A 22,914-nucleotide genomic window follows, 5' to 3' on the forward strand; every position below is an offset into this window, starting at 1 on the left:
CTATCTCTCCAGTGGAATGTTAATTCCTTGAGGGCAAGACTGGTTCATTTTTGTCTCTGTATTTGGAATACCTATCAAAGTGCCTTGGGCACATGACTCATAGTACACACTTACCGTTGAATATTTCTCTCCTCTTTGTTCTTGTTCAGAAAATGGCATTCTTAGTCATTTAACAAATCATATTTTTGGAAATCTGGTGGGACTTTTGGAAAATTCACCTGAGACCCAATGGAACTTTATAAAAATACTCATGATAACACTCACATGAATGAGCAACACCAAAAACTGTATTAACCATGCCAAGAAAATGAAATGAGTTTTCTTTGAAAATTAACAAGAAAGTCAAAAAATGCATGAAAGTAATTAAGGAAAGAATACACAAAACCCAGAAATGTGCGGAGGATTCTTGGAGAGTAACCAGTGGTGGGGACTTTGCAGCCCTCATGAGAAGGACTTGGTACTTTGAAGTCCATGGATCAAATCCACTTTCTTCTCTGAGTGGTTTGAACCAGACTGTTGGCTTCCTTGATGAGATATGTTAGTACTAGATACTCAGACTCGGCATCCTTCAACTGTACAAATCAAGCAGGCTGTGCAGGGTTCACAGGTATTGCCAGAGGTGGAGGATGAGGAACATGGGTGGCAGGGAAGTCTGTAGACAAATAATTTTAAATTATATTTAAAGGGAAAGAGTTCAATGGAAATTTGAGTAAATGGAGGAAAATACATAAATTAAAAAGAAGGCATTTAATTTTACTTTAGAAATTTTAGTCATAGAAAATATATTTAGAATAAAAGATGGTTTAAAAATATTCTTTGACTCAGTGATGCCATTATTGGATTTACACTGGAGATAGTACTGGACCCCAGAACCAGAAGAACCTAGGTTTAAATCTGGCCTCAGACATTTATTAACTGTGTGACCCTGGGAAAGTTGCTTAACCCTGTTTACCTCAGTTTCTCATCTGTAAAATCAGCTGGAGAAAGAAATGGCAAATCACTCCAGGATCTTTGCCCAGAAAACTCAAATTGGGTCACTAAGATTCAGACACAACTAGAATAATTCAACAATGACAAAGCTCAGCGACAGTCACAAAGCACCTACATATACAAACATGTTCACAGCAGCATTATTTGTGGTAACAGAAAGATGAAACAAAACAGATGTTCAGCAATTGGGGAAAAGTGAAACAAATTGCAATATGAGAATTTAGGGGACTGCTACTGTTTGGTAAAAAAGAATGAATATGGAGAATTGCAAAAATAAGTATGGGAAGACCTGAATGAAGTGATGAAAAGCAAAGAAAACAGAGAGAACAATACACATTTGTAAATGAACACAACATAAAGAGGCAATACAATTCAGATTAAATGCAGTGGATAATAATGTTAGTGCCATGTTATTAAAACACATTCTTCTTATCTGTTAATTAATTACACAAGTGGGATATGACCTCTAAAATAAATAACAATTAATTTTTTTGGCTTGTATTTGTATCCCCAGTTTTTAGAACAGCACCTGGCATGTAATAACTGCCTAGCAAATGCTTTATATATCTTCACTCTCTCCTTCTCTCTCTCTATCCCTCTCTCTCCCTCTCTCTCTGTCTCTCCCTCTCTCTCTGCCTCTCTCTCTCTCTTTCTCTCTCTCTCTGTCTCTCTCCTCTCTGTCTGTCTGTCTATCTGTCTGTCTGTCTGTCTCTCTCTCTCTCTCTCTCTCTCTCTCTCTCTCTGTCTCTCTCTCTCCCTCTCTCCTCTTCACCTCCCTCTTTCTTCTCTATCTGTCTCTGTATCTATAGATAGATGTCCTAAGAGACAACTAGGGGTTTCTCCCCATGGATGTGAGTAAATGGGCAATTTCAGAACAAGACTCCTTTGTCTTTTCAATCCTATTTTAATTATTCAAAGGCTGGCATCCTGCTGGTCTGATTACACCTACTTGCAGTCTTCACTCTCCAGCAGGCTTTGGTAGGTGGCGATCTCACACTCCAGCAGTGCCTTCGTGTCCAAGAGGACCTGATATTCTTCGTTCTGCCGTTCCAGGTCACAGCGTATGTCAGCTAGCTGGGACTCCACATTATCAATCAGGCACTGCATCTGGGCCAGTTGAGTGCCATATTGCGTCTCTGTTTCTGTCTTGGTGCATTCCAGAGATTCTATCTGGATGAGGAAAGAGGGGACAGGAAAAATGAATTGCCTGAAGGGCTGTGTATCCTGGGGTCACCTCCCTCTTTGGTCTTCAGTTTCCTTTTCTGTACAATACAGTGATTGAACTAGATGAACTTTAAGGGACCTTCTGGCTCTATGATGCTGGATTTGTAGATTTATAATGGAAACCTTCAATATATATTGTCTCCCTTTTTAAAAACTCGCGCTCTTTGAGAGCAGCAACTGTTTTACTTTCCTCTTTTTATTTATATACTCAACACTTAGTACAGTGTTGTGCACAAAGTAGATGCTTAATAAATGCCCTACTCATTCATTCATTGATTCAAGAACCTTTGTGTTCTTTAGTATTTTTGAAGCCTGAGAAGTTTTGTTGCTTAATATTAACTGATGTTTATACAACCTTAAGTTTGCAAAGCACTTTACATGCTTCATCTCATTTAAGTCTCTAATAATCCTGTGAGGTAACACATTTTTTACAGATAAAGAAACTGAGCCTCAAAGAGATGGAACTTTCCCCATGGGTTATATAACTGATAAGTTTCAGAGGCAGGATTCAAACCTAGGTCTTCCTGACTCCATGGTTAGTACTGCCTAGCACTCTACAATTTGGGAGGAAGGCATAAATATGATTATCTTTTAAAAAAATTACACAGCACTCCAATTTCTTCTTTTTTCTTTTTGTGGGAGAGGCCAAATTAAAGGGGTAATATGATACATAAACTTCCTGGGAAAACAGAGAATTTCAAGGTTCAAATTCAATCTAACAATTGAACAAATACTTATAAACCTCCACAAGGATAAAGCCCTCGTCTTACTTATAATTTGTACTTTTACAAGAACCTAGAGCGTTGTAGGTCCTTGGTCAATATTTCTTAATGAACAAACGAAGTGCTTACTTTATGCAGAACTCTGTGCTAGATGCTGAGGAAGACATGAATTTTAGGAAAGACATGATCTCTACTCTCATGGAACCTAAAATCTAGCAAAGTGAAAAAGTTTTAGAAATTCACTAGTGGTGTCCCATCCCTAGAACGCTTGTTCTCATCTCCACTTCTGAGCTTTCCTGGCAACCTTCAATTTTGGCTTAAATTCCATTTTCTGCAAGAAGTCTTGCAGATTTCTCTTAATGTTAGTGGGAGCATCTAGGTGGTGCCATAGTGCATGGAATGCTAGACCTAGATGAATCACAAAGACTCATCTTCAAGAGATCAAATCCTGTCTTAGACGGTAGCTATGTGATTCTGGGCCAATCACTTGATCCTATTTGCTCAGTTTCCTCATCTGTCAAATTAACTAGAGAAGGAAATGGCAAATCACTCCAATATGTTTGCCAGCAAAACCCCAAAGAGGTCATGAAGAATCAGATATGACTGGACAACAACTTGACATTAGTACCTTCCTTCTGTTGATTATCTCCAACTTATCCCATAAATATCTTGTTTATATATATTGTTTGCATGTTGCATGACTGAATAACAACTTAATGCTCGTATCTTCTTCTATTGCTTATCTTCAACTTATCCTGTATGTCTCTTATCTGTACTTGTTTGCATGTCGTATCTCTTATTAGACTCTTATCCCTACTTGAGAGCAGGCATATCTTTGGTCTTTGTGCCCCAGTGCTTAGCATAGCGTTTGGCATGTAATAGACACTATTGCATTAGGGATATGAGTAAAATCCGTCAATCGGCCATAATTCAGTCTTTGACACCAAAATGAAGCTATAGGTTTGGGAATGAGCACCACTGGGTTACTCAGGTCATTTGATGACTGTCTAATTTCAGGACTGGATGCTTGTTCTGTCGAGTAGCCATGGATGGTATGAATTATGGCTGCTAGGGCCTGCATTGAGTTAAGCCCTCTATCTATCTAGATAATTCCATTGGCCTCATCCATCCCTCTAAAGGGTATCCATGTCTGCACATCCCTTACCAAGCCATGCTGTGCCTGGAGTTCGATGTCCAGAGCATTTGCTCTCCTCTTCAGCTCAAGAATCTCTGATTGGCAGCACTGGAGCTCCTCGGAGCTAGCCAGCTGCTGCTGATTTAATTCCTCTGTCTGAAATACAGGAATGATTTAAAAGGGAGAAAAATGCAAAGAAAGGAGATTATTATTATATCATCAGCTATATTTTGCCATTATATTAATATTTATAATTATTAATATCAATATTATGATTTATAATATAAATTTATATAAAATTATAATTTAATTTTAACACTAAAGCATGACATGAAATCCCTGGTTAGTTTTTGGCCTCAGGAACTGACCTGAAGGGTAAACCATTGCTCGACATCTCTGCGGTTATCAGCAACCACCGCTTCATACTGGCACCGCATGTCATCCAGGACCTTGTTCAGATCAACAGGAGGGGTAGTGTCCAGCTCTACACTGAGTCGGTCCCCAAGCTGTTCCCTCAATAAATTGACTTCCTAAAGTAAAGAAGGGTAAAATGGTAACAATGTAGGCAGAGTTCATTGGTTCAGCAGCCATTCCATCGCAGCCGCACTTGTAATTAAGATAGCTGCTGGTGCTAAATATGCACCATGTCTTATTACAAAATTAAATTTCCTCTTCCAGGTGTTCAGAAATATGTGATTTTCTTTCACGCTGTAGTAATTCCAGATTTCACTATCTTAATTCCATCAAGTAGGATGGGAAAAATGATTCCTTGATAATAATTCAAATTTATAAACTACTTCGAAGTTTTTAAAGCACTCCTTCAGCATTATCTCAGTTGATCTGCATGACAGCCCTGAAAGGTAGGTAATATTATTATCCCTATTTTATTGAGGAGGAAACTGAGGCCAGAGTGGTTACATGGCTTGCCCAGAGTCACACAGCTATAATTTGTCTGAAGTAGAATTAGAATCTTGATTCAAGTCCAGAATAGAAGATAAAGGCTGGCCTTGAATTAAGGGAACATCTGAGTTCATATCTTGTCTCCAATACTTGAATGACCATAAACAAGTCATAAAAAAACTCTCCGAGCCTCAGTTTCCCCAACTATAAAACAGGGATAATAATAGTATCTGTTGTGAGGATCAGCTGAGATAATATTTGTAAAACACTTGGCAAACATTAGAACCATATGTAAATGCTTGTTACTAGAGAGAGAAGTAGCCATGGCCAGTCGTGTTATGACCCCTCTGGGTCTACACAGGGTGTTATCATTATAGCCACAGAAATGAAATGGCAGGATTTAGCTGGATATTTAAAGTGCTTGCCTCATTTTACTTTTATCAGTTAGTTTCTGTGTGTGCTCATCATATATTTTGTGACACGAAATTCATCACTTTAGTTTGGCCACTAGTTCCACTTGGCCTGCCCCTCCTCCTCCTCCCCTCTCCCTTCCCCCATCAGTCTCCTTACTTCATCATGATTTTTCCTGAGACAGAGCAGATCCTCCTTCAAAGATTCCACGTGTGCCTCTAGGTCACGTTTGCATAGGGTCAAATCATCTAAGATTTTTTGGAGACCACTGATGTCAGCCTCTACTAGCTGGCGAAAAGACAGTTCAGTCTCATACCTTTAATCACAAGAGAGAAACTTAATTTCATTTTGTTTTTTTTTTCTTCATGATGTGACCTAGTCAAAAGCACAAAGGTAAGGGGGCAGAGATAGGACTGAAATCCTATGACTCCAAATGTGGAATCAGGGTTTGGGTAACTTAGCACATAGATACACATCTAATATATGTCAGAGGTAGAATAGATTCTCCTGACTTCAAGGCTGGCCTTTATCTATGCTGGTCTTCTGTGCAGGCAGACCCAGGTATCTGGGCCTGGACAACTTCAGACCCTTCCTAGCTTCATGACCCTGGGCAAGGCACTTAACAAAGTCACAAAAAACCCTCTGTTTGCATCAGTTTCCTCAACTGTAAAATGGGATAAAAACCCTACCTGGGAGGACTATTGTGAGGACTGAAGGAAATAATATATTTGGGAAGTACTGAGCACAGTTCCTGGCACATCCTAGGTGTTCTATAAATGCTTATTCCCTCCTTTCCCCTTCCCTGTCCCATGTCACCAGACTTACTTTGATCTAAAGTCATCCGCTGCCAATTTGAAGTTGTCAATCTGAACAGTTAATCTAGAATTCTCTGCCTTGGTACACAAGATCTGAAAAACAAGAGATGAAATAGTAGAAAGGATCTGAAAAGAGTTCTAACATCCATTCTTTTAAAAACCATCAGATATTTTGTAGGGGCGGGGTGATATATATGGAAGGAGGGGAAGGGATGTGGCTGTTTGAGTGTTTTTGGATAATTATATCATGTCCCTCCCCTCCAAAATCACTTAAATATAAAAAAAAAGCCAGGAGATTGTATTTCTTCACATTTATTTCTGTTTTTAAATTCACTTTATTCTCTCTCAAAAAAGAAAGAACTGAGAATTTGGAGACCAACTAAGGAGGTAGAAAACATTTCATTTACTTAACTACTTTGCTATATTTGTACAACAAACCCATTGTCTCATTATAATAACCCAACAGCAGTAAAACATAGGTTATTTTTCTTTCTAGAAAGGATTTTAAAAATTAATAGCTAAATCTTAAAAGAATGGCATTCTTTCATAATTTCCATGACTGTAAATTTTATACCTCTGAGAAAAAAGAAATTCTATTCATAGAATCCTAAATTTAGAGCAAGAATAAGCCTTAAGAGGCTATCAAGTGCAACCCTCTCATTTTACAGATGAGGAAACTGAGGCACAGAGGAGTTAATTGATTTACCAAGGGTCACATAGCTAGTTAAGTGTCTGAGGTGGGCAATTAACTCAGGTTTTCCTGAGGTCAAGTCCAAGATTCTAAGTAGCAGTAGTAACAGTAATAATCGTAGTATAATGTACATAGCACTTTAAAGTTTGCAAAGCTCTTTACCTTATTACCTTGTTTGATCTTCCGTACAATATACTAATAATATTCCAGATTTCACTTTTAGGTAATATTTTTATAACTCTCTTCCACACCATCCTCATCTCTTTCCATTAATACAGTGGTCCCATAATACATCACCATATCCAGTAAGATGGGGGGCAAGGGCTAGGGAAGAAGAATTGGCTAACAGACCTTTTGTTGGAGATTTTCAATTGTGTTGAAGTAACACTGGTAGTCTGGACACACGAGAGGGACTTCTAGTTCACACTGCTCACGGATTTTGCACTCCAGAGCTTCATTCTCTTGCTCCAGGCCTCGAACCCTCTCCAGGTAGCAGGCCAGGCGATCATTCAGAAATTGCATGGTCTCCTTCTCATTGCAGTTGAAGGCTCCTTCCTCACACCAACCACAGCTACCCACAAAGTAAGGGCTGCTACAGCTCCCAGGTATGTAGCAAGTTGGTAGGCGACTTGTGGGCCGACAGGACCTGGCGATGAAGGTTGGGGTTTGGCATCTGGATGCTACCCCAGTACTGGGGAGACAGGGAATCTCAGTAGAACAGGTTGAAACAGAGGGACAGTCTGATGCCTCTGAACAGGACTCAGGAGTATCACTTTTGGGGGCACATTCAGAAGTCATAGTATCGGAAGGGAAGGGCAAGGATTGTCTGCTAGACTCAAGGTACCCACACTTAGTCTTTTCCTTCCTCATTGGGATTTTTATAGAGCCTCTCCAGGGCTGTTGACAGAATGCTCAGGATGTTTGCTTAAGCCCTGTTTATGCTAGTTTTCAAAAGAACGTTTCATTAGTCTGTTGTGTATTTACAATGGAAGAGTTCCTTGTCTCATTAACAAGGTCAAGTTCATGTTGCTTTAATAAAACCTATCAGAGAGTCCATGTGACAGTAGGACAATAAAATCAAGCTCTTAGATATGTGAAAAAAAAGTGTTTTATACTGAGGTGTATGTCATTGACATCTAGATTTGAACTAGAAAGTTTTGGAAGCAAAAATTCATTATTTTATTTAGAATAAAATACAAAATATTTATCCTGGTATTTAAGGTTCTGAAAAATCTTGCTCCAGTCTACCTTTCCAGGCTTATTTGCATATTACTCCCTTTCATTTATTCTATCCTCCAGATAAATTTGGCCAGCCTGGTGCTCTCCAAATAAGCCACTCCAGCTCCCATTGCCGTGTCTTTGTACATAGTTCCCCTTATAGCTAGTGTGCCACCTCCATGAGACCTTTCCTGATCCTTACCACCTTCAGTACCCTCTTCTCCTGATATTAACTTTCTTCATATTCACTTTTCTATGTACATATTTCTCCCCACTCCCCTCCTCCCCTTCAATATAATCTTCTTGATTATTTTTGTTTTGTTTTTTGTTTTTGTATTGCTAGACCATGCTTGGCATATAGTGGTCACTTAATAAATGCTTGTTAATTGATGAATGAATGCCTGAATGAATGACATGCTTGTTATAGATAATCACGCTAGGAATTCCAGGGATTAAAGCTTCAAAAATGTGGGAAAGGAAGAGAAAAACCTTGGTCAGCAAACAATCAGGGGCTCTAATTTCTTACAAATAGGAGATGGAGGACATGGTTGTATACACTACAATCTTCTGTGTCTGTCTTAAACGACAATGAAATGACAAACATGCATGTTGATGAAGATTTGCAGAAGAATCTTCCAGATTATTATCATTTTTGCTGAGTCTTCCCATCTGTCAACTATAAAATAAATTTTAATGTGAGTAGAAATCCTTTTAATAGCCTCCCATCCTCGGGGAAGAGCAGACATGCTTAAGGAATGAGGTGTGCTGAGGTGTGCTTGGCTTAGGAAGCATCTCTTTGTGAGATTGGCCTATCACACTCTGTGTTTGATCTGGAAGGTCAAATTGCGTCGTGGATGGATACTTCCTAGGTTGCTGACAGGTCACTTTCAATACAAGTCGTGGCACAAACAGATGGTCAGGAATTTTACTTTAGTCTGCTGATTTGCCCAGACTAAGCATTTTGCTTTAATTCTCCACATTCCCATTGTCTCACAAAATCAAAGGATATCAGAGTTGGGAGAGTCCTCAAAGACCATTTGGTCAGACAAGGGCTGCACATGAGGACCTAGAGAGCCACACCTAGAATCAAGGCCTCAGGTTCCCCACCCCTTGATTCGGTCTAATCTGCATCTGAATTAGAATCACCTCTGTATCACACTGTGGCCTCATTCTGATGTTCTTTATTATGGAGCAGGGCAGGGGACCCCATGCTTTTTTTTTTTTTGTCTTTGATTTCCTAGAATTTTGAACACAAAAGACATTTCATGTTTGTTGATTTATTTCTGAATCAGTTCAGAAAATGAATTCCTTTTTTGAGAGCCTTTTGAACTCAAGCAGGATTTTGTTATGATGAAACTATTCCATAATGCCATCAGAGCTATTATGGCTGAATCTGTTTTCTGGTATTTACATAACTCCATTGGCTAGGGCCCACTTTGGATACCGACAAAATGGGAATAAACATTATGTAATGCAGGGGGTGTGAAGGGGACAGAAAAGGCCAGTGGAAGTTCTGCCTTTTAAGCTTGTATATCACTCTGCTTATTGCACCCCCACAATTGCTTGGGGATCCTGTGATGAAATAAAATGGAGGCACTCAGCTTGCCACTCTAGAATGTGCTTAGGTGTTCTCTGACTATTTCCAGTCTGCTTAATATATGGTAAACACACACACACACACACACACACACACACACACACACACACACACATACACACAGAGTTTTGGTTATGTGCTGAGCCATAAGTTAGTACACATCCAAAAGTTAATAACTTGTCAAAATGAACCTCTTTCTTTCTCTCACACATACAAATATACATTCTCTTTGTCTATGTCTATATCTCTCTCCTGTCTCTCCACTGTCTCTGTCTTTTCTCTCTCTCTGTCTCTGTCTCTCCTCTTTCTGTTGATCTGTCACCCTCTCTATCAATCTCTCTTTGTCTCTATCTCATCTTTTCCCCTCCTCTCTGTTTCTATTTCTCTGTCTCTATCTCTCTCCCCTCTCTATCTCTCTGTTTCTCCCTCCCAATCTCTCTATTTCTCTTTCTTTCTTTCCCTTTCTCCCTCTCTATCGATTTTTCTCTGTTTCTGCCCCATTCACTTCCTCTGTCTCGGTTTCTGTCTCTCTCCCTCTCTATCACTCTGTCTCTGTCCCATCTCTCTCCTTCCCTCCTTTTTTCTGTTTCTCTCTGTCTCCTTCCCTCTCCTGCCCAGATTCTTATGAGTGAGGAGGCAAGCATTGCTGTAAGCTTCCAGGTAGAGAAACAGAGAGAACTAGGGTTAATGGCTTACTTTGTGAACTTGGGTTCCCTGTTGTGTCAATTCTTTCCTACTAGACTATAACCTTGTGAGCTTCTAGAGGTCCAGGACCTGGGGTCAATGCCGGAGTTTGTAAATAGTTGAGACTGGTCCACCAGCAAGGCCTTGAGGAGTACCTGGGATCTCCTGTCCCTTGGGGGACCTCCTAGAACCCCAAGAAGGAGACAGTCAGTCCTCTGTAAATGGGACTGATCAATGCAAGTGGGAATTAGGATAAGGACACCCAGGGCCTTTAAAGATTCTAATTGCTACTGATCTTAGGGATAAGGCACATTCTTTGGAAAAAAAATTGAAATTCCAGTGTCAAATAAGTACCTTCCTTACTGTTCTAGGATCAGAAATCAATCAAGGAATCAAAGAAGCATCTATTAAGCATCTACTATATGCCAAGGACTGGAAAATCCTTTGCCTACTGCTCTTAGGTAGGTCATAGACTCTGAAGAATTGGAAGCCTTTTTAGAGGGCATCTAATTCTAGCCCTATTTTAGACACATTTATCTTAAGCATGGATACAGTCTTCTGAATTCTCTTCCTTCTTATCTGAGAGGATTTTTTAGTCAGCAAGAGAGGATTCTAATATTTTTCACTCCATTTTATTAAAATGTAGAACTGGCAGTTTTGACTATGAAGAAGAAATTCTGCAACTGGAGACCATGTCTAGTAGTTGTCACATAAAATCTTCTGCACAGTGACTGAGAGGCTTGTGACATAACCTTGCTGATTTTCTGTTTGATTTTGCATCCATTAAAAACATGCATGTAATATCCATCATTACCTTTGAGGGTAAAAAGCAAAGTTGTAACTAGGGTAAGGCAGCTTGAACTTTGTCTCAGGTAAAGAACATCTAAAGGTTTATTATCCCGTAACTAGTAGTCCTCTACCATTCTACACCATGATGTCTGACTATTCTCGCTTCCTCATGAACTGCCCCCTCCTTCCCCTTCCCTCCTGCCGAGGTTCTGTGGTCTTAGCATTCTCTCTTAAGGCTTGACTTCCTCCACTCTCACACTACTATGCCTGCTACCCGCCCCCTGCCATGTCTTGCTGAAATTTCAGGGGGTAGGGGATATGATTGGATTTGTAAAGAGATGGATCATCACAACTGCAGCCCACCCAAGTTAATCGTCCTCTTCCACCATCTCAGCTGAATTGGACAAAGTTCAAGAATTCCTAGTTATGACTCAAGAAAAAACAAACAAACAAATAACTCAATGAACAATAACAAGGTTTATCTTTATAAAAAAACGTGGATGATTAGAATCCAGGTGCTTAATTTTAAAGTCACAAAAGTAAAATTAAGGAGATGTAAGTTAAAAAAAAAAAGGTGTAAGTTCCTTGAAATCAGGCATTATCTTTCTTTCTGCTTATATTTGCATTTGCAGAGTTCAGTGCAGTGCATGGCATATGATAAGCACTTAATAAATACTTATTGACTTGATAAACCCTCATCTTTAAAATTATGTCTTGACTACAAGTTTCCCTGACTAGGATTCTACTGTTTTTCTAAAAATTCTTTGTTCATACTGGAATATTTTTAAAGAAAAAATCATCCTGGAGTCAGAACAAATACTGCTTTTTGCTTCTTATGATCTATGTGACCTTCAGAAAATCACTTAATTTCTCTAGTTTTCATTTTTCTTATCTGTAAAACTAGGGATTCATAGGATTATTGATTTAGAGATTAAAGGAATCTGAGAGGCTATAAATTCTAGTCCTGTTTTACAGATGATAAAACTGAGTTACAAAAAGGTTAAGTGACTTGCCTAGGGTCATAGAACTAATAAGTATTCAATACTTCTTAGTTCTCTCCTGGTTTAAAAATTAATATCCTTTTAGTCACCTAGGATGACTCAGTGGATAGAGCACTATGCCTGGGGTGAGGAAGACCTGAATCCAAATTCAGCCTCAGATGCTTACCAGCTCTGTGACCCTGGCTAGGTCATTTAACTTCTGTCTGCATCAGTTTCCTCAACTGTAAAATAAGGATAATGACAGCATCTATCTCATAGAGTTGTTTGTAGAGAGTTGTTTGTTGTTGTTGTGTCTGACTCTTCATGACCCCATTTGGAGTTTTCTTAGCAAAGATACAAGAGTGGTTTACCAGTCCTTCTCCAGCTCATTTTACAGGTGAGAAACTGAGGCAAACCAGGGTTAAGTGACTTGCTCAGGGTCACACAGCTAGTAAGTGTCTTCTTGATAGACTCCAGGCTCAGTGCTCCATCCACTGTCCCATCTACCTGCTCCCAGAGTTGTGAGGATCAAATGAGAATATTAGTTACAATAACACCACTTAGCACAGTGCCTGGAACATAGTAAGCATTATATAAATGCTTGTTTCCTTACCTATGGCTTTCATTAAAACATATACATGTATAAAATCTTAATGTAATTTAGTTTTATTTGCACTGATGCTATGGCCTTGATTGCACTAAGACCTGCCTGTGCTACAGATTGCAAGTCTAGAAGGCCTACTCACAATGATTCAATAAGTCAATAACCAAAGATTTTGAAGAAAATCCTTATCTAGACTTCTTGAGCAGGTGGGCTAATAAATGAAAAAAAATGTTTTCCCTAGAAAGAATACAAAGAAATATATATCATTATCATTAAAAATAATAATCATTAATAGTAAATATATCTTTCCCTTGAGCTAACTTCTATTTGTAAGACAGTAATCATTATATGTGCAGCACAATGCTTCTACTCACGTAGTTTATGGTGAGAATGTCAACACTGACATGCAACACTTCTCTAGCACTGTCTCAATTCCTTGGCTATTGGACAAGGATCTCCCATTTAGCACACCATCAGTTAAATTCATGTTAATTGATGGTCTAAAGCTCATGTGATCCTCAGTACCCTCAGCTGCCCTGTCTACCATAATGCCACCACCACTAGGGAAGCCATAAGCACAGGATTGAGGGCCGTTTGTTTTTATTCTTATGTTTCATGGGTTCAATTCAAAACAATTCAAATAATTATTAAGCACCTACTATTTGACAGACAGAGACTTCCATATGCTGGATAGTGAGCCTGTCTCAGAGTCAGGAAGACCTGGGTTTAGGTGTTATTTCTCACAGCAGCTAGGGAGCACAGCAGATTGAGTACTGGAGTCAGGAGTTTAAATCTAGCCTCAGAAACTCACCTGTGGAAACTCACTTAATTTCTGTTTACCTCAGTTTCCCCACCTGCAAAATAGGGATAATAACAGTACTATCTTCTGATACTTTGTTTCCTTTGGAAAGATGATCTTACTCCCCTCACCCCAATCAGTTCCTTTTGTGTATTGTCCTTATTAGAACTTAAATTCCTTGAGGGCAGGCAGTCTTTCTGGTTCCTTGCATATGTATCTTTAGTGCTTAGTAGAGTGACTAGCATATAGCAAGCTGGTTGGTTGGTTGGTTGGTTGCTGTCTTTCATTCTTGAAAAGGATCAAAATCACATCAATGAGCTAGAGTCAAGTTTCAAGGTGTCCCACTGTGGCTGATGAGACCAATATGACCTTGGAATGCTCTACCACAGGTTGTGTATAAATAGTCTGTGTGAACATTTGAAGTGGATTTTCTAAATTTGTGCATGTCATGTTTCTTTTGAGCTATTTCAATTACAGAGCACAGCACCTTCTCTGATATGGGTGGGCTATGTTGAGTGGTCCTGTTCCAGTGACTCCCGTGTCATACAATCAATTCCAAAGTTCTTAACAGAGAACTTGAGAGTGTCCTTGTATCACTTCTTCTGATGACCATGTGAGCACTTGCCCTATGTGAGTTCTCTATAAAATAGCCTTTATGGCAAGTGTACATTTTGCGTTTGAACAATGTGGCTGGCCCAGTGGAGTTGTGCTCTCTGAAGCAGAGTTCAAATGCTTGGCAGTTTAGTTCAAGAACTAAATGATGTCAAGAAAGGACATCAGTGTCTGGTATCTTATCCTGCCGGGTGATCTACAAAACCTTCCTAAGACAATCCATATGGAAATGACTCAGTTTCCTGGCATGGCACTGATCTACCATCCAGGTTTCACAGGCACACAACTATGAGATCTGTAAACCTTCAGTTTAGTTGTCAGTCTAATGCCTCTTCACTTCCACACTTTCTTTCCCAAACCCTGAGCTAGCTCTGGAAATATTAAGTGCTTAATAAGTGATTGCTGTTGCCTGCCTGCCTACTTCCCAAGGTGGGGACCATCCCCAGGTGTCCAGATCTATATCCTGCCACTGGACCCAAGTGGAGAAAGTGAGGCTGGTGACTTTGCACAGCCCTCCTCACCTAAATCTAATTTGCTTGCAAGTCATGACATCACCTTCCTGATGTCATGATCCTCTTTGAGAATGAAGGACAAACAACAACAACCTCTCAGAGTTCGTCTGAGGATAAAATAAGGCAATATTCATCAAAAATAAAACAACAGCAAATTGCTTTTCAGTCCCTAAAGCTCTATATTAGTGATAGCTATGATTTTTACTTGATGTGTAATAAGTGTGTGATCCTGAGGACGTTCCTTAAATTTTTAGTGCTCTCACAGAGGTTTCAAACTCCAGACTCCAAACCTACCAAGTATAGCCTTAACCAGATTAGAAATATTTAACAAAAATAAATAAAAATGAAGCATAACATAATGTTATGTAGTTTTCTAAGTCAATATGGATAAACAGGGATATGTATCATTTCAATTTGACACCAATTCTTGGAAAATATAAGTTGCAGGGAAGGTGTCAACCTGCATTGCTAAAAGAAACTTTCTCATCTGGGAATTCCTCTTATCAGTGAACTCACAAGTCCCATCCTTACCTCCTCTGCCTGTGATGAACACTGCTCTAAATACTGTGATACAAAGACAAAAACACATTAAACTCCTTCAAGGACTTTAAATGTAGGCCATAACTGCTCTATTATAAAACTTGAAGTTTATCTGAGAGCAGTTGAATTAACTGACAAACCATCACTTTTGATTTATTGGTTTATAATAAGTCCAGTCAATTAAAATACTCTTAGTAGAGAAATATATTTGATAGAATGTAAAGGTTATTTAGCCTAAAACAACCTCTATTTTTCCTGTTATTGTTTCAAATATGCCAGTTGTTCATAGTTTTTTTTAAAAATAACTAGACTTGTTTTATCCTAGTTCTTACTCTCATCACTTCATCTAGATAATTGTAATAATCTCCAGTTACAATGTTTCCCCTCCCTCTAGTTTCTCCTTTCTTTAAGTCATCCTCCTTCCAGCTGCCAAAGAGAGTTTCCTAAAAGGCAGCTCTAACCATGTCACTATTTTGTCCAATAAACAATGATTTCCTATTACCTCTGAGATCAAATATAAACTCTACTCTTTTGGCATATTGTCATTGTTCACTCTTTTCAGTTGTGACCCGCTTGGGGTTTTCTTGACAAAGATGCTGAAGTGGATTGCCATTTTCTTCTACAGTGTGCCATTTCCCTGTAAATGAGACTTTTAGACTTCTAAAATCCTTTACAACTTGGCTCCGATGTAGTCTTCTAGGCTTCTTATATATTACTCCTTTACACATTTTCTGGTCTGGATAACTAAGATGGGCTTCTTCCTCTTCCTCACTCACTTTGCCCCATCTCCCATTTCTTTCTTTGCAAAGCCTGGAACGCACACTCTTCCTTTCTGCCTCTTAGAAATCTTTTTTCTTTATAAATTTAGCTCCCAAAGATCTTACATGAGACCTTCCCCAGTCTCTCACCCACAAGCATCCTCAGTTATGTTGAATTTATTTTATATACACGACTTAGATAGTCCCTACCTTGGGAAGTAGACAGGCAGGCAACAACAATCACTTCTTAAGTACTTGCTATTTCCATAGCCAGCTCACGGTTTGTGAGCCTCCAAAATTAAGTATGGAATTGAAGAGGCATTAGACTGACCACCAAATTGAAGGTTTACAGAACCATTATATATACTTGGCATAGAGAGCTATCTTTAGAGCCAGAAAGACCTGGGTTCAAGTCTTGACTGATACACACAGACCTGTGTGTCTGGGCAAGTCACTTAATCTCCCTGTAGTCTAGGCAACTTTCTAGGGCTGTAAGTTGGAGAAAAGACATCAGCTTATAGTTGTAAGCTCAGTAGTTAACTCAGAATTTTCTATACCAATGAAATCACAGGTATATCCCTATTCCTGTATTTTGAACGTACTTAGATGCTTGCATATTTTCTATCTTGATCCCTCTGAGGGAAGGGCTGTTTCTTTTTCTGCTTTTATCTCCTCAGTGCTGATAGTAGCTATTGGCATGTAGTAGGAGCCTAATAAATGCTTATTTATTGATTTCTACTCCTAAAAATCTAGAACCACTTTATATTTTTAAAATGCTACTGTTTGGAGGGTGGGGAATCTATATAAGAATACAGAAATAATTTTTAAAAATCATAGACATTGTGTTATGCCAGAAGGGGAAAAAAGTTTATTAGGAAATTCAGAAAGTAACTCCTTAGTTTCTAGGGAGACACAAAAGACCATAAATGAAAACCCCAAAATGTCCCAAATGAAGCATCATACAGTCAGTCTGAAAGAGTTGAATATCCTTGAAAGGACAGGTGATATTCACCACTCCATTTTCTAGGTTACCATCGGGAGCCTTGCAATTTCCTTTGCATTGATGTTGAATGTGGTTCTGCCACATCTGGTCCCCATCACAACATCTGCTGAAATTGGTTGTGGCTACGGAAGTAGGTCAATACAGGATAGGAATCTTGTAGGTTTTGGACTCTGGGCAAAGATAGTCATCACTTATCAGCACTGGGGGACACAGGGCTCACAGGTGCATGGTCGGGTGTATGTGGTCAGGTCCAGGTTCTCCAGGCTTGGGATGGGCTGGGCAGAATTGAGCAGGAAGCATGTGGGCACACAGGGCTGAGGGATGTGGCAGGGGGGTAGGCAGTTGTCACAGCAGGTGGGCTCCAGCAGCCAAGTGGTGTGTGGGCAGGTGCTGGGCAGGCAGACTCCACATCGGCAGCACTTGTCAGAAGAGCAGATGGTGGTGGCAGGTCCAGTGGGGACACTGCAGCAGCAGTCGCGGTAGTAAGACATGGTTTAGGGAGTTTGTTTTCCTGCTTAGTAGGAAAGAGAGATGGGTATTTTTGATGGTTTGAATGTCTGCTCTCCGTGGGCCTCTTATATACCCTCCTTGAGGAGAGGTTGGTCCAATCCCAAGGCTTCTTTCCTTATTTCTGTTTGTTTTCATGGATTTATTATCTCTTGACTGATTTGACATTTAGATGCCAGCAAAGAGTCTTCATTCTTGGTAATTACATTTTATTTGAGTTCATTGCTAAGTCTTAACTGATTAGTCTTGCAGTTTGTTACTGGGAGTAAAGCTTTACGAGGTACATCAAAGAGTTTGCCATTACAGCAATTTACACAACAGTCCTGATGAGAGACATTGCAACTGACACATGCCTAGGGAATCTCAGACCTTCCCCAGGCCACTATTTGCATTTTCATTCCTCTTTGGTTTTGGCTATTGAGTAATTGGGAATGAACTTCCCTGTTTTCATAGATTTTTCTTTAAAAAACTCTCATTCTGAAATGGACAAACCTCAATGAGCTTTTTCTCTTTTTTTTAAGAGGAGGGATGATTTTTGGTGACTTCCTTTTACCTATGGGGGATGGGGGGAAATAGCATGAGTATAGAAATCTGTTCTATCTAGCTTGACCCTGTCCAATTGTTACACTCCCGTATATGTGCCAATGAAGAGTGTTAGAAGAAAACTTGGGCAAGCTGATGGAGATGATGAGAAGATAAGCAGGGATTTTGTTAAGTGTATGTCTTGGATTGGGGCAGAGGAAAGAAATCAGGTAGAAATGGAAATATGAATTCATGTCAATATATAGTCAACCTGGCCTTCAAATCAGTTCACAGAATCTTTGAGACCTAAGAGCTGTGCATCTGCAGCTTCTTGACAAAGAGGAAATATCTAAAGATTTAGAGAATCCAGCCAATAGGACAAACAAGGAACAAAATTAAATGAATGGAAATTTATGAAACAATCCATCTTCTCCCCAAAGACCCAGTCTGCATTTAGGAAATACCATAGAGTCTTATGTGTAGGAAGCATTGAATAAATGCTTGGTGAACTGAATTGGAATGAAGGAGAATGGGCAATACCTAAATAAATGACTCAGCTTCAGAAAGAAGTCAGATGTGCGTGCCCTACTTTGAACAGGGACTTTAGGAAGCATTTATTATTAATTTATAAAACACCTATTGTGTGCCAGGCACTGTGCTAGTTGCTGGAGATGCAAACGCCAAAATGAAAATGTTCCTAGCCTCAGCTATGGTATTGGTGGTCAGGGGATAGCATGGACACAGATAGGTAAATTTGAAATATATTCATAGTAAATATACAAGTTAATTTTAGGAGTGGAGAGAAAATGAACAGCTTGGGGTGGGTGGGAATCAGGTGAAGATGGGGATTCATGACTAGGATTCGTGACATATACAAGAATGTGAAATTTCTCATTGAATTGTATACCAGATCACTTTCCCTTTCAATGTGTCTGATTTGTTTCTGCAATACAACAAGCATTTTATTTTTTCACACCTACTCTGTGCCTGGCAGTGTGTTAGAAAGTCACATCAGTTAAGTTCATCTGTTTTCCCATGCCTGATACTCTTTTAAAGGGAAGCTTTAGCAAGCAGATACGCTAGCACTATAACCTCATGGCAGAAATAACATTGATTTCTCTCTCTAGAATGGCACATTGCCCTCAAGACAGCTATGTCATGATAATGTGACTGACCACATTTAAATTGTAGAGGAATTATGCTTATAATCATACACTGTAGGCCTTAAGGCACAAGAATAAAATGGCAAATGCATAATCATGGCTTTATATATCTCTATCAGTTTTCATTGAATTCACTGGGAGTGTTTTATATATAATAATTAATTCTCACTATGGAACTGCACTATCTTGGAGTTGAGTGTTACTCTCCCCAGTTCATAAAAGAGGGGATTGGGGCCTCAAGAGGTGAAATACCTTGCCTGAGGTGCCTCAGTGACTCATGGATTGAAAGCCAAAAATAGGATTCATACAACCAAACTCCCCTCTGTTGTGGTCTGAAAGGCAAGCAGAAAGTCTGCATCACTGACTGGAAGTAGGACTATATTATTCTTATAAACCAACAAACAAACAAAAAACACTCCACCACCCTTTTTGCTTTCTTTTTCAAGTCCATGTTTATTTGTATGACAGATCAATTCTGGGCAAGTGGTTAAATTTTAGACCCTAGAGGTGTCATTTCTATGACAAAGGAATTAGAATTCTAACCATCATCATGGTTTTGTCCAATGAACATTAATTCTCTCATTCCATAATCCTTGGGGGTTGAGTCCCAGGGATAGTGAAAGCCTGGAAAGGCATGGACAAATATCCAGACATAGGAATCAAGAATTAGAAACCTATACCCTTGTTAACAGTGGGTTACATTCTAATTTATGTACAAGCCCCATCCTGACTATTATGTTTATTCACTTTCAAGTAGATATACCATCAAGGTCCAGGAAATAAGTATGGAGTACTTATAAAGAATATAGCATAGTTTCTGGCACATAGTAGGTACTTAGCAAATTCTTATTCCCTTCCCTTTCCAAGAGAAATAATTTCCATGCTCCTTGAATCATTGAACAAGAAGGGAGTTTAGAGGTCATAAGACCATAGGATCATATACTCAGACATCTGGATTAACCTCCTCTTGTTATAGATGAGGAAACTGAGGCCCATGGAACTTAAGTTCTTAGCCCAAAACAACATAGTTAAGAAGTAGCAGAGATAAAACTTGAACCAAGATCCCCTGGCTCTAGATCCATCACTCTTCTCGTGGTTCCAGTGACATCTTGTCCAACCCTCCTATTTTTCAGGTAAAGAACTGAAGTGTGGTGGTTTTGCCCAAGATCACCCAGAAAGCAGAGCTGATATTTGAATCCAGGTCCTTTGAATTCAAATCCAATGTCCCTGTTATGGTACCATCCTGTCATTGGTTAGTTTTTGAGTTGATACCCAATTGTGGGCAGCTAGGTGATGCGGTAGATAGAGCACTGGGTTTGGAATCATGAAGACCCATCTTCATGAATTCAAATCTAGCCTCAGACACCTAATAGTCTTGTGATCCTGGGCAAGTCACTTAACTATGTTTGCCTCAGTTTTCTCATCTGTAAAATGGTTTAATTAGGTCCTCCAGGTTCCAAGGCTAGTGCTCTATCCATTGTGCCACTTGGCTGCCTCAGTTACCAAGTTGAAGAGTGAGACATACTGTGTGTTACTAGGCAGTGATGGGTTAAAACAGAAAGAAAATTTCTGCATGAGTCAAGGTATCCTTAGCCTAGTTAAATTTTGATTTCATACCTACAATCCTTGGTTAGGTGTTGTCTTTCATTCTCAAGAGAACCAGTGACATCAGGAAGGTGATGTCTTGACTTGCAAGTGAACTGGATTTAAGTGAGGCAGGGCTATGCAAAATCCCCAGCCTCAATCTAGCTATAATACTGTGAAAAAAGGGCTGTATTTGAAATCAGAAGATATGAGTTAAGATTTCAGCTCTTTGCAAGTTCTTCTTCTTTCTTCCAGTAAACTCTTTGTGCTATTTTAGACGAATCACTTCCTCTTCCTCAATTTCAGCTTCTCTGCTGTAAGAGGGCTTGATTAAATGGCCTTTGATGACTTTTCCAACTCTACATCTATATCTATGATATATTAAACAAGAGAAGTTGGCATCCCACTGTAAAAATATAAAATTTATTCCATTTTCAAGTCCTTAAGCACCTAAGACTCAAATTAATCTCGTAAAAGATTTATTAAATTCCCACCATCTGTAAGTTTTTATAATCTTATACTTGGCATAGAGTGAAAGAATATTACACCTTAATGGATGTTTAGAGATTATTTTATAAATGTTTGAGGAATGAGCAAGAATGAGCAATGCTTAAATGAATAACTCAAATTCAGATATAAAGTCAGGTTGTATACCCTGCTCTAAACAGAGGGTTTAGAAATGTTCACTCTCATTAATTTATGAAGCAACTGCTGTGTGCCAGGAAACTTTTTATTTTATAGATGAGGATATTGTGACCTAAAGTGGAGAAATGACTTTTCCAGCGCACCTTCTGTTGATTATTTCTACTTTACTCTGTCTATAGCTTGTTTGTACACAGTTATTTGCATTTGACTGTGAGCTCCTAGAGATCAGGGACTGTTCTTTGACTTCTCTTTTTATTCCCATCACTTGGCACAGTACCAGGCACCCAATATGTACTTAAAAATAAGGGTGATTGATTGATTGACTGAAGTGAGTCAGTGGTTCAGCTCAAATTAAGAGCCAAGTCTCCTGTTTCTAAGAGCCAAGTCTCCTGTGTCTTTAGACCAGCATACTTTATATTACATTTCTGATCTTTGAAGTATCTAAAATCTTCTAAATGTTGCCTTATTATTTTAGCAATTTATTGTTATATTAGTCTATGTCATACAGCAATAATAATATTAACTAGCATTTGTGTAGTACCTACCTACTCTGTGCCAAGTACTGGGTTAACTATATTTTTTTTACCAATATTATCTCATTTGATCCTTACAATAGCCATGGGAGGTAGGTGCTATTATTATCCTCATTTTATAGATAAGGAAACTGAGGCAAACAGGGTTCAGTGACTTGCCTAGGGTCACACAGCTAGGAAGTCTCTGAGGTCAGATTTGAACTCCGTTCTTCATGACTCCAGGTTTGGCTCTCTTATCCACTATACAACCTCCATACTTTTCCATAGGTTGTCCTCCATGCCTGACATCTCCCCTACCATCACCTCTTAGAATCCCTAGTTTCATTCAATGTGCTCATGCACCAACTCTTTAGGGAAGTCTTTCCTGATCCTGATAGCTGTTGGTGTTCTCTCCTTCTTCAGATTATTATGTGTAGGCTTATCTGGGTTCTTGTCTTATTTTCTAGAATAATTTTCTAAAAAAGTCCCTAAGGGCAGTGCCTGAACTTTTGGTTTGTCTTCATAGTCCCAGAGTCTAGTATAGGATCTTGCACCTAGTAAATGCTTAATGAATATTAACTGGATCTGATCAATTATCTTAACCTACACTGCTCTGGTAATGGGAATTGATCTTATTTCCAATTCTTTTTAAAAGAAACACAGAAAATTCTGAAATTGAGTGCTTGAGAAATCAAGTTTATTTGGAAATTCATAAAGAAACCCCAAACCTTGACAAAAGCATTAAGGACAGGAAAGGCAACCCAAGGAGAAAATTCACAAAGAAAACATAATCTGTAGTTTCAAGAATTACAACAATACAACCAGCCAGTGCAAGAACTCATCACTCCCACTCCTTCAAGTTGCCAAAGGAGGCATCTTGTTTTCCTTTTCACTGATGATAAAAGTGTTCTTTGCCACATCTGGCATCCCAACATCTATCGATGCTCATTGGGGCTACCGACGCAGGTCAATACAGGATAGGCAACTTGTAGGTGTT

The 22,914-nt window shown here is 39.1% G+C and overlaps 2 protein-coding genes across 2 annotated transcripts; both read right to left on the minus strand.

Moving 5' to 3' along the window:
• Positions 1 to 552: 552 nt before the first annotated feature.
• On the minus strand, positions 553 to 7,686 carry LOC140524006 (keratin, type I cytoskeletal 40-like). The gene is made up of 7 exons (XM_072638523.1): positions 7,240 to 7,686; positions 6,208 to 6,290; positions 5,542 to 5,698; positions 4,440 to 4,601; positions 4,102 to 4,227; positions 1,940 to 2,160; positions 553 to 652 (listed from the first exon to the last, which is right to left on the minus strand). The coding sequence occupies exons 1-7, from the start codon at positions 7,684 to 7,686 to the stop codon at positions 553 to 555; spliced, it is 1,296 nt and encodes a 431-aa protein (XP_072494624.1).
• A 9,492-nt stretch (positions 7,687 to 17,178) lies between these two features.
• Positions 17,179 to 17,475, minus strand: LOC140524007 (keratin-associated protein 3-3-like). Its single transcript, XM_072638525.1, has one exon. It carries the CDS (start codon positions 17,473 to 17,475, stop codon positions 17,179 to 17,181), a length of 297 nt encoding a protein of 98 aa, XP_072494626.1.
• Between the last annotated feature and the right edge of the window lie 5,439 nt (positions 17,476 to 22,914).

The sequence above is a fragment of the Notamacropus eugenii genome, chromosome 2 (genome assembly GCF_028372415.1).
Source record: "Notamacropus eugenii isolate mMacEug1 chromosome 2, mMacEug1.pri_v2, whole genome shotgun sequence".
NCBI lineage: Eukaryota > Metazoa > Chordata > Mammalia > Diprotodontia > Macropodidae > Notamacropus > Notamacropus eugenii.

Bases quoted from the DNA above. Each gene is read 5' to 3' on its own strand.
- LOC140524006 (XM_072638523.1), bottom strand. From the start codon at position 7,686: ATGACTTCTGAATGTGCCCCCAAAAGTGATACTCCTGAGTCCTGTTCA. The intron at 4,602-5,541 runs GTAAGGAGACTG...TCTTTACTTTAG, and splicing joins TCAGGAAAAATCATGATGAA to GAAGTCAATTTATTGAGGGA. The intron at 2,161-4,101 runs GTAAGGGATGTG...TTCCTCATCCAG, and splicing joins TCCAGGCACAGCATGGCTTG to ATAGAATCTCTGGAATGCAC.
- LOC140524007 (XM_072638525.1), bottom strand. From the start codon at position 17,475: ATGTCTTACTACCGCGACTGCTGCTGCAGTGTCCCCACTGGACCTGCC.